The sequence below is a fragment of the Gopherus flavomarginatus genome, chromosome 1 (genome assembly GCF_025201925.1).
Source record: "Gopherus flavomarginatus isolate rGopFla2 chromosome 1, rGopFla2.mat.asm, whole genome shotgun sequence".
NCBI classification, from domain to species: Eukaryota; Metazoa; Chordata; order Testudines; family Testudinidae; genus Gopherus; species Gopherus flavomarginatus.
The window spans coordinates 171,792,939-171,806,936 of record NC_066617.1 but is presented as its reverse complement, the minus strand read 5'-3'; the positions used below and the strand labels follow the sequence as shown (position 1 = coordinate 171,806,936).

The 13,998-nt window shown below is 41.7% G+C and overlaps 1 protein-coding gene across 1 annotated transcript in view; it reads right to left on the bottom strand.

Moving 5' to 3' along the window:
• Nucleotides 1-13,111, bottom strand: part of LOC127055170 (sodium channel subunit beta-2-like) — a 38,920-nt gene extending 25,809 nt beyond the window's left edge. Inside the window, exon 1 of the mRNA XM_050961856.1 lies at nucleotides 12,976-13,111. Coding sequence (XP_050817813.1) covers nucleotides 12,976-13,054 — 79 coding nt within the window. The 5' untranslated portion in view covers nucleotides 13,055-13,111. The remainder of the gene's footprint in view (nucleotides 1-12,975) is intronic.
• Between the last annotated feature and the right edge of the window lie 887 nt (nucleotides 13,112-13,998).

The window sequence follows — 13,998 nt, the reverse complement described above, 5'->3', positions numbered from 1 at the left end:
GAGTCTGCAGCTCACCAGGGAATTGGTGGGAGGAAGAAGACAGGGGGGAAGAGAGAATCTTTGTGTTAGATTTACTAAGCCTGAATTTGCATACCCTCTGGGTGAGGGGAGAGAGAGATTGATCTCTCGGTACTTGTGTTTCAAGGACTTGAAGCAGGGAATTTCGTAGAGTACCCAGGGTGGGGAAATCTGGGAGGAAGTAAAGAGGGAGAAGGGAAGTGGGTTATTTCCCTTTGTGGTGAGACTCAGGGCATCTGAGTCTTGGGGGTTCCCCTGGGAGGGTTTTGGGGAGACCAGAGTGAGCCAGACACTGGAATTCTGGCTGGTGGCAGCAATATCAGATCCAAGCTGGTAATTAAGTTTGGAGGTTTCATGCTAGCTTCTCATGTTCTGAACTCTAAGGTTCAGATCTGAGTAGGAGAGTTATGACACAAGGTCACTCGCTTAGCTTCACAGTACCACCTACTTTTTAGCTCAGGCGTTCATGCTTACTTATTATGAGGCTTTAATTTTCAGTAGCAAGACTTTTTTGTAAATGTCCACCCATCACTATTAAGGCTTGTACATTCGTCCTGGTAATGAAGTATATCCACTTAGGCAATGTTTTCTTGAGGAAGAGGGTTCTATTTTCAGTACGTGGTCATAATTTGTGAATAATTTATCATATAAACTCAAGCAAGGAACAAAATCTGCAAGATTTCCTAATATGCCAGTGATTTATCTAGGCCAATATCCTGTCTCTAACAGTGGCCAGTACCATATATTTCAGAAAAAGGTTTAGGAAACAGTGGTAAGGACACTACATTGCTGACTACCACTGGGTACATTTCTTCCTAACTCTGGCAATTAGGGGTTGCCTTATGGCATGAGGGTTTATATTCTTCATACTTGGTAATGTTTGGCCTCTATAACTGTGCTGGGTGGTGCAATGGAAGAGGATGGGCCAGGGATTAGGGTACTAACCTAGGCTTTGACAGATGAGAGTTCAAATCCCTACTCTACTCCAAATTTCCTATATGACTGTGGGTAAGTCCCTTAGCCTCTCTGTATCCCAGCTTCCCCTCTGTAAAAAGGGAATAATAGCACTTCCCTACCTCTCAGTTGTTATGAGAGTAAGGCCATGTCTACACTCTCACTTATGCCAGCAAAATTTATGTCGCTCAGGGATGTGAAAAAAAACCAAATCCCTAAGTGACATAAGTTTTGTTGGCATAACTGGTAGTGTGCACAGCACTATGCCGGTGGGATCATTTTTTCCCTTTGACCTAGCTGCTGCTGTTTGTTAAGGTGGTTTTATTACGTCGATGGGAGAGCTCTCTCCTGCCAGTATAGAGTGGTTACATGGGAGATCTTACAGCGACCCAGCTTAGACATGGCCTAAGTACATTAAAGATGGTGAGGTGCATAGATGCTATAAGAATGGCCATACTGGGTCAGACCAAAGGTCCATCTAGCCCAGTATCCTGTCTACCGATAGTGGCCAATGCCAGGTGCCCCAGAGGGAGTGAACCTAGCAGGTAATGATCAAGTGATCTCTCTCCTGCCATCCATCTCCACCTTCTGACAGAGGCTAGGGACACAATTCCTTACCCATCTGGGCTAATAGCCATTAATGGACTTAACCTCCATGAATTTTTTCCAGTTCTCTTTTAAATGCTGTTATAGTCCTAGCCTTCACAACCTCCTCAGGCAAGGAGTTCCACAAGTTGACTGTGCACTGTGTGAAGAACTTCCTTTTATTTGTTTTAAACCTGCTGCCTATTAATTTCATTTGGTGACCCCTAGTTCTTGTATTATGGGAATAAGTAAATAACTTTTCCTTATCCTCTTTCTCCACATCACTCATGATTTTATATACCTCTATCATATCCCCCCTTAGTCTCCTCTTTTCCAAGCTGAAAAGTCCTAGCCTCTTTAATCTCTCCTCATATGGGACCCGTTCCAAACCCCTAATCATTTTAGTTGCCCTTCTCTGAACCTTTCTAGTGCCAGTATATCTTTTTTGAGATGAGGAGACCACATCTGTATGCAATATTCAAGATGTGGGCATACCATCTATTTATATAAGGGCAATAATATATTCTCAGTCTTACCCTTTATCCCCTTTTTAATAATTCCTAACATCCTGTTTGCTTTTTTGACCACCTCTGCACACTGCATGGACATCTTCAGAAAACTATCCATAATGACTCCAAGATCTTTTTCCTGACTCATTGTAGCTAAATTAGCCCCCATCATATTGTGTATGTATAGTTGGGGTTATTTTTTCCAATGTGCAATACTTTACATTTATCCACATTAAATGTCATTTGCCATTTTGTTGCCCAATCACTTAGTTTTGTGAGATCTTTTTGAAGTTCTTCACAGCCTACTTTGGTCTTAACTATGTTGAGCAGTTTAGTATCATCTGCAAGGTTTGTCACCTCACTGTTTACCCCTTTCTCCAGATTATTTATGAATAAATTGATTAGGATTGGTCCTAAAACAGACTCTTGGGGAACACCACTAGTTACCCCTCTCCATTCTGAGAATTTACCATTAATTCCTACCTTTTTGTTCCCTGTCTTTTAACCAGTTCTCAGTCCATGAAAGGATCTTTCCTCTTATCCCATGACAACTTAATTTACATAAGAGCCTTTGGTGGGGACCTTGTCAAAGGCTTTCTGGAAATCTAAGTACACTATGTCCACTGGATCCCCCTTGTCCACATGTTTGTTGACCCCTTCAAAGAACTCTAATAGATTAGTAAGACACAATTTTCCTTTACAGAAACCCTGTTGACTTTTCCCAACAATTTATGTTCTTCTATGTGTCTAACAATTTTATTCTTTGCTATTGTTTTGACTACTTTGCCCGGTACCGATGTTAGACTTACTGGTCTGTAATTGCTGGGATCACCTCTAGAGCCCTTTTTAAATATTGGCATTACATTAGCTAACTTCGAGTCATTGGGTACAGAGGCTGATTTAAAGGACAGGTTACAAACCCTAATTAATAGTTCCACAACTTTACATTTGAGTTCTTTCAGAACTCTTGGGTGAATGCCATCCGGTCTCAGTGACTTGTTAATGTTGAGTTTATCAATTAATTCCAAAACCTCCTCTAGTGACACTTCAATCTGTGACAGTTCCTCAGATTTGTCACCTACAAAAGCCGGCTCAGGTTTGGGAATCTCCCTAACATCCTCAGCCATGAAGACTGAAGCAAAGAATCCATTTAGTTTCTCCGCAATGACTTTATCGTCTTTAAGCGCTCCTTTTGTATCTCGATCATAGAAGGGCCCCACTGGTTGTTTAGCAGGCTTCCTGCTTCTGATGTACTTAAACATTTTATTACCACCTTTTGAGTTTTTGGCTAGCCATTCTTCCAACTCCTCTTTGGCTTTTCTTATTACATTTGTACACTTAATTTGACATTATTTATGCTCCTTTCTATTTACCTCACTAGGATTTGACTTCCGCTTTTTAAAGAAAGTCTTTTTATCTCTCGCTGCTTGTTTTATATGCTTTTTGAGCCACCATGGCTCTTTTTTAGTTCTTTTACTGTGTTTCTTAATTTGGGGTATACATTTAAGTTGGGCCTCTATTATGGTGTTCTTAAAAAGCGCCCATGCAGCTTGCAGGGATTTCACTTTAGTCGCTGTACCTTTTAATTTCTGTTTAACTGGCCCCCTCATTTTTGCATAATTCCCTTTTTTGAAATTAAATGTCACAGTGTTGGACTGTTGAGGTGTTCTTCCCACCACAGGGATGTTAAATGTTGTTATATTATGGTCACTATTTCCAAGCAGTCCTCTTATAGTTACCTCTTGAACCAGCTCCTGCGCTCCACTCAGGACTAAATTGAAAGTTGCCTCTCCCCTTGTGGGTTCCCGTGCCAGCTGCTCCAAGAAGAAGTCATTTGAAGTATTGAGAAATTTTGTCTCTGCATTTCATCCTGACGTGACATGTTCCCAGTCAATATGGGGATAATTGAAATCCCTCACTGTTATTGAATTCTTAATTTTGATAGTCTCTCTAATTTCCCTTAACATTTAATCATCACTGTCACTGTCCTGGTCAGGTGGTAGATAATAGATCCCTAATGTTATATTCTTAGAGCATGAAATTTCTATCCATAGAGAAAGCAGCAAAGAATCCTGTGGCACCTTATAGACTAACAGACGTTTTGGAGCATGAGCTTTCGTGGGTGAATACCCACTTCGTCAGATGCATCTTACGAAGTGGGTATTCACCCATGAAAGCTCATGCTCCAAAACGTCTGTTAGTCTATAAGGTGCCACAGGATTCTTTGCTGCTTTTACAGATCCAGACTAACACGGCTACCCCTCTGATACTATCCATAGAGATTCTATGGAACATGTGGATTCACTTAAGATTTTTACTTCATTTGATTCTACATTTTCTTTCACATATAATGCCACTCTCCCACGCGCACACACACCATGGTGATGAAGGCCATATTACAATGGATTGCTAGGTCTATTATAGTTAAGGTTTATTCTAGCTGTCTGTCTGTTCAAATCTGTTATTCTAAGTACTCTAAAATGTGCATGGTTAGTTGGATTGCTTTGACAAGTGCCTTAGTTACTTAGTGACTTGTACAATTAAATTAGGCATTGTGTACAGTTTATTTCTATCAATTTTAAACTCATTGGCTTTCAATAACATTGCTTAAAATTAATCTTCTCTCTAAAATTAAATAATCACAATCTTATTCCTTTCTTCTCCTAGAAGTCTTTCTGCACCTCTAGCTAGTCTGTTTATGGACTCCGTTTTGCTTCTGTAAAATCTTCAAATTGAGTGACCAGAACTGAACACGGTATGTCAGGTGAGTGTGTTGAGAGTTGTCTCACATCTTACAAATTGGAAATTAACAGGTGAACTGTTATATCTCAAACTGGGTTTAGACCAGAAAACTGCTCCAGTTGTCATAACTAATTATAATGGATGCTCCAAACTGTCACCTTTTTAAAAACACGTTCCAAAAACAGAAGGCTCGTACCTGCATTACTTAGTTTTCAGGGTACTTTTTGAGGTGGATGAAATAACCACTTAGAGCCAGGATATGCACATCCTGTTGTGGCATACTGATCTCGTCTGAACCACTGGTAGTTTTTCTCCTCTTCCCACCCCACCCCCACCCCCAAAGGTCTTCAGCTTGTTCACCATGTGGTTTTTTTCTCACCTTTTCAGTGTCTGGAAACATTAAGAAAAAATTAAAGCTAAAGTAAGAGGCCAACCATACTTAAAACAATATCAGTCTGAGCATGTTGTTGCACACATGGGGTTGGGGAATTTACCAGACGTATGCAGGCCAGCCCTGCAGCTCAACCTTAGCGAAGTTTGGTGTGAAATACTGACACAGCCTTGGGAATAGTAAAAGCAAGAAAAGGGTTTAGTTGAAACTCCATTGCAAATGATCAGAGGAGGGGTGTGATCGTTCCCATGTTAAGTTAAGTTCGTTATGTATTTGAGTTTCTTATTCTCACAGAAAATTCTCGCTATAAGCTCAGATAGCTCCTTGTGTGGAAAAACCAATAAGCAGAGGCTCAAGGAGAAGACACTCAGGTGAAGTTTCACCTTGCAGAAATTGTCCTGCCCACATTGTTTTGTTGAGAGGAGAAATTTGCCCCAAATTCAATAAATCCCCTGGGTTCCTTGGAAGGCCAGAGCCATAAGCACAGAGAGACTGTGCCTCTGTGTCAACTGAGCCCCACTTCTTCCCCATTGGGGCCCCTCTGGCTCACTAACAGTGCAGTTCAGGGAGGTTAATGCTGGCCACAAGTGGGTGGGGGTGGGAGATACTCTGCGAAAAATACATAACCTGGGCTATCTCTGCAGGGGTGGTGAGGGAACTGATGTGCATTCCCCCAGCTCCACCCCTCCTCTTGAGCCCAATCTGTCCACTAAGCCAATGGCAGAGCTGGGAAAGGACTCCTGAGTCTAGTACCATGCTTCAACCCCTAAACCCTCCCATTCATTTCAGTGGAAAAGCAGTTGAGCCAATGCTGAGGACTTCTGAAAACCCTAGCCTGTATCTCCAGCTGGCATGGAGCCTGCAGGTGAACAAGGCCATGCCTGTGTATTTTAAGGGGATAGTTCTCCCTCAGAGGACACCGCCATTTGAGGTCCATTGAGCAAAATGGCATGGATCCGAAGGATCATACAGTGTAAAGCAGATTCTCTGTAAGGATGGTGGGTAACAGGACAGATTAACCCTTTCCATGGAAAACTCCTGTCATCTCTTAATCATAATTTTTAGGGTGATTTCCAGTTGTAACCAAACCTGAGGGACTATGTAGTGTAGCCAAAACACTAGGCCTGATCTTTCACTGGAACTAAAACATGTTCTCTGCTTGCCATCAAGGAATAAGAGCTTTTAATTTTTTGGCAATGCTAGTCAGTTAGCCCAGATCCTCAAAGGTGTTTAGGTGCTTAATTCCTATTTAAATCCACAGGGGTTAGATGCCTGAATATCCTTAGTGACTCTAGCATAGTGCTCAATATGTTACATTTTGAGTAGTGTCTAATTTGGTAGGGCCTTGTAATCCTGACCCAGTTCATTATTTTTTATTTCCTTAGGCATCACCTGCTAATGATCCTGCTGTCATATTAGGGATGTCATTTGTGGTGGAAGTGATGGAAATGATGTGCTTTCCTCCCCCCGCATACACACACACTTGTGCCCAATCTGTCCAGTCTCCTACCCACTTCCCATGGAGAGGTCCCTGTGAGGTTTAGAGGAGTGGGGGGATTGTACTAGAGGAGACATCCTCACTCCCTCACTGTGAGGGAGACATCAATATCTGGAATTTGGCAGGACAATGCAGGCCAAAGTAACAACTACCAAAGACTGTTCCTGGGCTAACTGGAAAATCATTTGAGGTCAAGCTCCTGCTCAGCTAGTACTGCAGTAATGGCCATTCCTGCATCAGCTTGCAGAGTTCCTCACTAGGTACTGCTTATTGTAGCACCCAGAATGTGGTATTTCCTGTCCAAACCTAAAAGGTACAGTCCCTGCCCCAAAGAGTTTGCAATGGTCCTAATCCAGCACAGTTGCACATTGTGATTGTGATAAATGGCAGAGAGTTTGGAGAAGAGCCACAAGAATGATTAAAGGATTAGATAACAGTCCTTATAGTGATAGTCAAGGAGCTTTATCTATTTATCTTAACAAAGACCAAGGTTAAGTGGTAACTTGATTACAGTCTATAAATACCTACATGGAGAACAAATATATTTACTAAATGGGTTTTTCAGTCTAGCAGAGAAAGGTGTAACGTGATCCAATGGCTGGAAGTTGAAGCCAGACAAATTCTGACTTGAAATAAGGTGTAAATGCTTAATAGTGGAAGTAATTAACCATTGACACAATTTATCAAGGGTTGTGGTGGATGCTCCATCACAGACCATTTTTAAATCAAGCTTGGATTTCTTTGTATAAAATCTAAAAATTATTTTGGGGAAGTTCTCTGGCCTGTGTTGTATGGAAGGTCAGACTAGATGATTCAGAGATCCAAGGCCAGAAGGGATCATTAGAGTCATGTGAGGTGTAAGTGGCTTCTGGATAAGGCTGAGTGAACAAGGAATGTAAGAACCTCATGATTAGACTGGGTCCAATTCAACTTCCAGTAACACTAGTGTAGATGGGGGAAACTCCAGTGCAATAAACACAATAAATAATGCTCTGCTAGAGTAAAATTGAGAGATCAGAACCAGATCCATTGTGGGGTTTCACACTAACCTGTGAATTATCCAGCATTGTCATTGTAGGAGAGAAGCTACAGGACTAAGTCACAAAAGCAGCAGATATGGGAAAGACTTGTTGGATTACTTTGTCCAATACCAGGATTTTCCCCCTGCGGCGTAATAGATGAGCCATTGAGGTTGGGATGGAATCTGTCAATTATTTTTCTTTGCTCTTTACAGCACACATGTGAGGCAGGTAATTATGCGTGTCTGAAAACTCAGGAGGGTCTTCAAGACAGCGTCTTCATCTCCTAGCACCTAGACTGCAGCCCTGGAACTTGCTGCTATAAATGGAGCTCCAGGCAGGGCATTCTTTGTAGTGGGGCCATGTGCCTAGTGAAACTACTGTGAAGCATAAGCTTGGCCACCTCTACAGTGTCAAGGTTCGTCTTGAGGCCCGGGCTTTTTCAGCTGACCAAACTCTGAAGTCCTAGGGTCTTAGTGGCATTTAAATATCAAAGCAATAATCTTAACTAACCCTAAGAAAGTTGGACAGTAGCTGATTGGCCAGGTTCATCACCTTTGTTTTTAAAGCTGCTGGGAAGGATGGTTTATTTCTTTCTGGATTCACAATGACCCAGTTTCAGCCATGTCAGTTGCACCCAGATATCACAGTGGTGAGTGCCTTTATAAGTCTGTCACAGCTGTAACCTTCCAGATGGGTGCTCTTCCCAAACACTGCTATCAGTTGTCTAATATGTCCAATACAGGAAGATATCTGGTTATGTTAGCTCTCCAAAGATCAGCAAAAAATACAGTAGAAATTCAAGTGAAAAAGACAACTTTAGCTACTGGTCAAAACTATTTTCTGGCTGGAATCCTTGCTCTAAAATTTGTCTTTTTTTCAAGAGCACCACTAGAATTTTAACCAGCTTCTCTTAGAATGTATCATTTTTAACTTGTTGATGCAATATCCATAGAAAAAGGCTTATACTTCTGTAAGCAGAGTCAGGATAAGCTCTACCCTGACATCTGGTGGAAAGAATTTCAGAGAGTGTATTTGCATAGGCACGCCTACCCTATCCCAGACTGCCGAGCTGTGGGACTGCTTGGTGACAAATGACTCACCCTCAGTTGGGTGGTACTTGCTAGACAAGGGACATGGGTTCCAAAACCCAGTGAATTGAGAGAGGCTGGGGACAGGTATCTGTGCCTGGTGGTGCAGTCTCCTTGTAGAGCCAGAAGCACCAGTTCCACCCCCTCCTCTCTCCACTGTGGAATGTCAGAGTTGATTTTTTTATTCCCTCAAGAATCTAAATACAGGTTACTGAGCTGAATTCACTTTGGGCTAATGGTGCACTAGCACTGGGGCTCCCCTACTAAAGAGCTGAAATCACTAAAGAGCTGAAATTACTGAGCTGAGAGCACTGAGTACTGTGCTAACTAGTGGGGGGGGGCTGAAGATATACTGTGGAACAGAGTGGCTGGCGGAGTGGAGCAGTTGTGGGGACAGCTGGAGCGGATCACGGGACAGCTGGTGGCAGCGGAGCGGCTGGCAGAGCGGAGTAGCTGTGGGACGGGTGGAGCGGCCCACAGAGTGAGCGGAGCCAAGCAGTTTGCAGGGAGAACTAGAGCAGCTCATGGAGCAGAGCAGCTGGTGGAGTGGAGCAGTTTCTGAGGACGGCTGGAGGAGCAGAGTGGAGCGGCTGGTGAAGCGGAGCAGTTCGTGGAGAAGGCGGAAGCAGAACCCATGGAGAGGCAGGGCAGTTGGCCCCGGACCACGTAAGGTGCCCCTTTCTACCCAGGCTGGGGGGAGGGACCTCTACAGATAAACTCTCGAACTCTGGGGTGGCATTGACCAGAGACTTTTGGGTTGTTGGACTTTGGGGTGATTGGACTTAAAACCCTAAGGGGAAAAAGGACAGTGCCAAACATACTTGGAGGTGGGTTTTTGTTTATAGTTTGTGTTATAACCCTGTTTGTGGTGTTTCTCCAATGGGATGCCGCATTGATTCCTTCTTTTATTAAAAAGATTTTGCTACACTCAGACTCCGTGCTTGCGAGAGGGGAAGTATTGCCTCCTAGAGGTGCCCGGGGGGGTGTGATATGTGAGTGTCCCAGGTCACTGGGTGGGGGCTCAAGCCGGTTATGCATTGTGTTACTGAAACGGAACCCCTGGATACTGAACCCGGCCCTTGTTGCTGCCAACTCAGAGGGGCAGAAGGGTTACACTTCAAAGGTTTAGCCTCTAGTGTCCGTAGATACTTAAAATTACTGTAAACTGCAATGGAAGGGCTATAGAATCAGACTTTGTATGAATTAACACACACGACTTCATTCTGCAAGGTGCTTAGCACACTCCCCCTGACCCTACGAAGCGCTTAAGTACATGTTTAAAGTTAAACACATGTTCAGCCCCACTGAGCTCAAAAGGCTACTTACATGCTTAAAGTTAGGAATTTGCTTAAATGCTTTGCAGGATAAGGGCCAGGGGCTCAGGAATTAGCCTAAGGTGAGTAGCCATGACCTTAACATTTTGGCTCTACAAAATAATATTTGGAAGATGGGTTGTTTGTTCTTGCTTTCTGATTTAGAAACTTCATATGTTTATATATTGGGTTTATCCATGCCAGTTCAATATCAACCATGGGAATAGCTATGGGTACTGGATGGCTCTCCAATATGCCAGCCTCTTCAAGGACCATCTTGAGGAATTTCTGGACCAATGCACCACAAAACCAATTATATACATTGTTATTTTCATCCTTGGGATGGACCCCCTAAACTCCCGCTTAGACTTCCACCACAACCTCAACCACCAGCATCCATCCATCAAACTCTCTCTAGTATACGCCCACACCAGAATCAACTTCCTGGACAATATGATCGGCTTAATAATAGAACCCTCCAGACAACTATATACGAGGCACCCATGGATCACCACACCTACCTTCACAGATCCAGTAACCTCCCCAAAGACTCCAAGAAATCGTATCTACAGCCAGGCCCTTAGATACCACACAGTATGATCCAAGGAGAAACTCTGGGATCCATTTCTTAACACTTAAAACCACCTTCACCAAACAAGGACGTTCCCCCCAGAGAAGTAGATCGTGTCATGGAACAGGACACCTAAATACCACCAGCACACCTGTATCAATACAGGAAAAAACCCTGACTGAACACCCCTGGTTGTCACCTTCCACCCCACACTGGAACCTATACAAGGTATCATCAAACAATTACAACCCATACTAGGTAGGAACCACATCCTGAAAGAAATCTTTCCTAAACCCCCTCTTCTGGCCTCAAAACACTGCCAACTTTGCCAACGTAGCAGCAGCAACACACTCCCCAGAGACCAGTAGCCATCAACTCAAAGCAGCACCAGACCCTGCCAGAACCACTGATACAAAATCTGCAGATTTTATATCTCCCCTGCTATGCTGATCAATATCCCCCACAATACACCTTGAGTCCTGTGGCACCTTATAGACTAACAGACGTATTGGAGCATGAGCTTTCGTGGGTGAATACCCATTTTGTCAGATGCATGAGATCCAGACTAACACGGCTACCCCTCTGATACTTAACACATCTTGAAAGATCCATGCCATGCCTATCACAACCTGTGATGTACCTCATCTAGTGCACTCTAAATGCCCCAATAAAAACCATGACTGAACATAGTGATTGTCTGGTTTCTTGAATGAGTTCACAGAGAAACATTATAGAAGAAGAAAACACCATGTCGCCTGCATGCAGATGCTTTTCACAAAACAATTGCTCCGTATCTGACCTCTCAATCCTCATCCTTAAAGAAAACCTGCACGCTACCTTCAGTAGATGAGCCTGGGAGCTTAAATTCATAATTTTGCTAGACACTAAAAATCATGGTCCTCATAAACACTGGATTTATGGCTTATTGTAACAATCTGTAACCCACCAACCCTCCTCTTTTTGTTCTATGACTGCAGAGGTGTGAATGATCCCTTAGAGTATGTGTCAACTACTTATGCTAAACCTTGTATTTAGCTGTGATGCTTTGAGTACCTTTCCCAGACCTGAAGAAGAGCTCTGTAGAGCTTGAAAGCTTGTCTCTGTCACCAAGAGAAGTTGGTTCAATAAAAGATATTACCTCACCCACCTTGTCTTTCTGTTACCAGTACAGTGCTGTTCATGGTAACCATTCTTCCTAGACCTTGTATTCATGTGTTATTCTAAACGGACAGAACAGGGTATATGTACAGAATAGAACAATACAATCTAAAATTAGTTAATTCTTGCTCTCAAATATCACAATGATAAAGAAATTACAAAGCAAAGATTTACATTTCTTTGTTTGAATCTTATCTGCTATTGTGGACTTAATTTTTTTCATAGCAAAGCACAGGAGAAACATTCTAAATCAATGTATACAAAATAAAGTTCTGACCTAGGTCTCAAACATTTCATTCCTCACCCTTCTAAAAATGGCTAGTTGAATTTAAATGGATATTTCAATGGCAAAACCACAGACCTCCCTGATTCTTGGTTGCTATGCTACTGTAAACATACAGCTGCTATAGTCATGTCATCTTTTATGGAGAAAGTATTCCAAAATAAACCACCTTTTCTGTGTTAGTGAAAAAGAAGGGTAATCCAAACATATGGCTCTGAAGCAGGATATTTGGGATTTTATTCCTAATTCTGCCAGAGCCTTGCAGTGTGATTTGAAGCAAATCACATGTCCTCTGTGCTAATTTTTCCCCAGCCGTAAAAAGCAGATAAGAGGATTGCTCCATTTAATGTTTGCCAAATATTGTGACTGCAAAGAAGTTGTTAAAAAAAAATTCACAATAACAAAACATTACTATGCCTCCTTTTTAGAAATGTCATTGAGTTTGGCTATTATTTTGAAGCATAAGTGAATTCTGTCATCCACAAATGTGTCCAAGCCTGTCTAATATTACTGCTTGGCCACCAACAAAACTTTTACCTAATATATTAACTATAAAATTAAGTTTAAAAGAGATTGTGCTATAAAATGACAAAAGCAAAGGAGCCTGAAGCTCTGCCTTTTGATTTTAGTGAAGTACCTTTAGTTTCATGACTATACATTTCAATAGGAGAAAAACACTTGACATGAAATCCGCGCTGACATGCCCATTGACTTCAATGGGACCAGGATTTCAGCCTTATTTAAGATCAATATAGTGATGGTGAAATAAACTAAATTTCCCCTCCAAAATTAGAAGAGTATTAGTAGCTAAAGAAATAGATCTGTAATATATTATGACCATACCTTCACATTGGACAGTTAAGCTCTTCCAAGCCTTAATTAGGAGAAAGTAAAATAAACCAACTATGACTGGAGAATGCATTGCTTTTCTGTTCCGAGTTCCCAATTTAAGCAAACTGAAGGCTCACTTTAAACTATGGCTTAAATAAAACTGACTTTGTTTTCCTCTTTGACTCTGCTAGAAATACAATAACACAAATAAGATTTACAATCATTCATGTTGGGTTCTTTGGAGGGGGGGAATGTGTTAACCACAACAGGAAATTTAAAACTAGACTGTGTTCTTATTGGGGGAAAGGATTGTAATGAACACCTACAAAAAGAACAGAAATGAGACAAGCCTGTTTCTGCAAAAACTGTAAGAGCAAAACAGTTATAAAACCATCCTGCAATTTTGCGGAGACTAAGTATTTCCTTTAGACATTGATTTAGCTAGTTGCACCTGCAAATCAGACTTGTTGTTTTGTACCCACAAAACTGAACTCCTATTTGGTTGTGGGCACAAAACTGGAAACCAGAATTCAATTTTTATCTTAACCATTTTTGAACTACCAGACAAAATATGTTAAGTGCAGTTAATCAATAAACTGGAAGGTAAATGATAAGCATGGAACTAATGTATCACAGAAAACCATACATTTTGTTCTGTTGGTTCATAAATCCTATCAGAATTGGTAAATACCTATTACTTAATTCTCTCCATCCCTCTGTCGATATAGCTTTGTGTTGTATGGTACATGCCCAAGTACTCTGTTCTATTTAACCTTATATGAAATGGGGATTCTTCCACAGTCTAACAGATCTCACTTGTTAATGCAGCTATTTTAAAAACTGTGATAGAGAACACTGGAAGTTCCAAAAAGAGTAACATTGATAAACTAACTTGATTAAGAGGAGGATGATAGTATGTGCAGGGTTTTAATTAACCAAATTTATTCTAGAGATTTGTTATTTCTTGAAAGTAACCTCCTCTAATTAAAATTCAGATGTATGGAAGTACCCTAGTCTAGAGGGCTTGGCACTAGA